The sequence below is a fragment of the Zea mays genome, chromosome 8 (assembly GCF_902167145.1).
Source record: "Zea mays cultivar B73 chromosome 8, Zm-B73-REFERENCE-NAM-5.0, whole genome shotgun sequence".
Taxonomy (NCBI): domain Eukaryota; kingdom Viridiplantae; phylum Streptophyta; class Magnoliopsida; order Poales; family Poaceae; genus Zea; species Zea mays.
This window is the reverse complement of record NC_050103.1, coordinates 92272328-92275631: the sequence shown is the minus strand read 5'-3', so window position 1 is coordinate 92275631 and position 3304 is coordinate 92272328. Positions and strand designations below refer to the sequence as shown.

The window sequence follows — 3304 nt, the reverse complement described above, 5'->3', positions numbered from 1 at the left end:
TTTTGGCAACCAAACTCTTTGTGGTATGTTCCTACACTATGTAGACCTACATGTACCATTTTAGGACAATTGTAAAAGTGTTTTCTATAACTATTAGATTTAGTTCGTTTATTTGAATTTTTTCGGAAAATTCACATTTGAACTGCAAGTCACTCGAAACTTGAAAAACCGTGCATGCAAAAATGATATCCATGCTATTTAGCACAAATTACGATCGATTTTAGGAGCGGGCCGGAAACTTCGAGCACCATGCTCATTAAACATGACAGTGAACTTGCCATCCAACTGTTTAAAAATTGTATAAAACATAAACAAAGTCAGAAAATCATGAAACTTGTCCACATGTCATGATACCATATATAGAGGTTGTGATAAAAATTTGAGAATGTTTCGAGAAAGTTGTGAGGCAGTTTGTGTAGAAACCTAAGGGAACCCCGACCCTGTCACTCGGCAAAGAGGCAAGCTTTGCCGAGTGCCTCCTAGAGCACTCGATAAACATCCTGACAAAGGGACCCACTGGTGGATCCTTTGTCGAGTGCAGGTCGGCAGACACTCGGCAAAGAGGTAACTTCTTTGCCGAGTGTATTAGGAGACCCTCGGCAAATGTGTCGTCTCTGCCGAGTGTCACCTAGAACACTCGGCAAAGCGTCGTCTCCGTCACCCGTCTCCGTGACGACTGGTTTTCTTTGCCGAGTATCGTCTAGCACTCGGTAAAGACTTTACCGAATGCCCGATAAAAAGTACTCGGCAAAGGAGTCTTTGCTGATGTACTGTTCGCCGAGCCCTCTTTGTCGAGTGTTTTTCAGGGTTTGCCGAGTGCTTCAGGCACACGACAAAGTGCCCTATTCCGGTAGTGGTGGTTCAATAATTAGGGGCATATTATATTTGTGGCATTAATTTCATATTAATATGTGGTACTATTATATTATTAGTTTTATAAGTACATTATATTGGTATGGCGTACAGTTGCCATATTAGTGGTATGTGGTATTTAGTCTGATGGGATTAATAGCATATCATTCTTTGTTTTATATATGAGTAATATATTGTTTAGTGGCAGCGAGGTTATGCTGCCGAAATTTTTGGCGGCTGAACGCTGGCCGCTGAAAATAAAACCTTATTTTCGGCTACTTTTTTTGGCGGCCAGGAACCGCCGAAAATAGGCCTCAAGCTGCCGAAAACAATTTATTTTCGGCGGCAAACGCCCTATTTTTGGTGGCTCCTGGCCGTCGAAAATGACTGTAGCTCTTGTATTGTAGTGACGTATTTCTTGTTCGCACACAGTACCTCTAATAAGTAAATGTTGATACTGTCTCCGATAGAGTGTGGAAAATAGAGGATGTGAAATTGTAGATGACATTATTTAATAATGTTTGCACAAAGAAATTTAAAATAGGAGATGAGATAGAGAATGTCATAAAGAATCTGCTCCACATGAGAACAACGCGCGAGCTCGCTCGAAGATAGCAAGCACGGAAGCGGCGACCATGCCGAGTGCCATCTCTTGCTCGTCAACTTTGTGCCGTACATAGTTAGCAAGTATCAACCAAGATGGGGAAAACGCCACAGGATTGGACATGCACGCAGTTGACTAAAAGCAAGTTGTCCATCAAAAGTAAACTGAGTGTCGTACTCACTGCATGTTACTCCACGTGAATCTTCGATCTACTTGTAAGAGTTATCTCTACTGCCTCTGACTTTGTTAAAAATTAATGCTCCATTAGCTAGACACTTGATTGTCAGTAACATTGTGAGCTCCTCAGTTTCACCACTTAATTTCCTCTCGCATCAGCCGGTTCAACCTAAAAGCTTAATACCAAAATTTACATGTTGTTTTATCTAATAAACGAAACCCTTTGCATCTTTCTCAAATATATTCTTAGCACATAATAAATAAAAAATGACGCACGCGTGGTTACGTTCTCTGCAATGAGAATTAATGAATGTGCATTTTTTGATCCTACAATTGTTTCACATTTGGACCTGTCTGAGTTAAGTGTGACCAGTCAACTTTTAGCTTCACCTCGGATTGTAAATCAAAATGGAACCCAGTGAAAGGTGAATATGATATTCTCCTCTTCGACGACTTCAAGTCAACTTGTATATACAACACTAAAACCCTTAATTATACATTAGATACCCCGTCTATATAATAATTTAGGCTAGATGTTCCCTTAATTAGTTTGGAGCCTATAAATAGCATCAGCCGCTCAATCATCTGAGCACCAATTAATCTCGTTGACATTGACATCCTATCTCCTCTCTATATCTAGGTATTGCCTTGCCGTGTCCATCTCTGCAGCAATGGCTTCTGATGCCGCCGGCGCCGGCGCCACCGCCGCCGTTCTCGCCATTCTGGTCGTATCTTCCATGGGGCATCCAAACAAAGGGCCATTATGCAGCGAGTGTGGGTCGCTGTGCAATACGAACTGCACTGCAGAGGCTGCCAACTCCACAACCTGCAGAAGCTACTGCGACAACGACACCACGGCTGCCCGGGAGGACTGCGAAAGGCAGGTCCTCCAGGGGTGCCAGGCGGCCTACTGCAGCTACGGCACCTGCAGCCGGGACTGCAACTTGGAAGCCCAGAACGCCTGCCTTTCTATCCATGACGACTATACAGATTGCCAAGCATGCAAGCAAGGTATGTTCCAGTCATGCTTCCCCACCTGCCAAAGCAACTGCAACAGCACCTGCGTCAAGAAAGAACATGGATGCTGAGCGTTTGATGCGAGATGCGATGCGATCTCGGACAATATGCATGGAAGACGATTAGCTACGTATCTATCTTGATTTATATAACCAATGGTGATTGGTGATGAATAATATTGATGAGTTCGGTCACAAAAGAATAAAGGCTCTAAGATATATGAGCTTGGGTTGTCTGGGTTTATAATAAGAAATTCAAAAGCAAGTCTTTTTAAGTTGGAGAGTTTTGCAAGTGATTGCCAAGCTGAAACATTTGAAAGTAATATTTGAAAATGCATATGCTTGTTAACGTTTGGGAAAGGCCAGACATTCATCCATCTGCCACTAATACGCATTCAAAAATTTCTGCTCGAAAGATAGACTTCGAGGTCCACTATAATAGAGCCATCGCTCTTAGCCCCCCAAGTTACTAGAACCTCTCCTAGCCCTAGCCAAGGGAGAGGCCTGACACTGAATGATATATTATAGAAGTTTTTGGATGAGATGAATTCTCAAATGCCAGAAGGTTGGTGGCTTTTTGAGTCACCAACACGCCATGAGGCTCGGGATCCATAGCTCCCCAAGACCTTCAAAGGTAAAATGGTCTAAGTCTCTA

The 3304-nt window shown here is 42.9% G+C and overlaps 1 protein-coding gene across 1 annotated transcript; it reads left to right on the top strand.

Annotated features, from left to right (window-relative positions):
- Positions 1-2222: 2222 nt before the first annotated feature.
- On the top strand, positions 2223-2921 carry LOC100278996 (uncharacterized). Its single transcript, NM_001152073.2, has one exon. The coding sequence runs from the start codon at positions 2305-2307 to the stop codon at positions 2719-2721; it is 417 nt and encodes a 138-aa protein (NP_001145545.2). The 5' UTR covers positions 2223-2304; the 3' UTR covers positions 2722-2921.
- Positions 2922-3304: the final 383 nt, after the last annotated feature.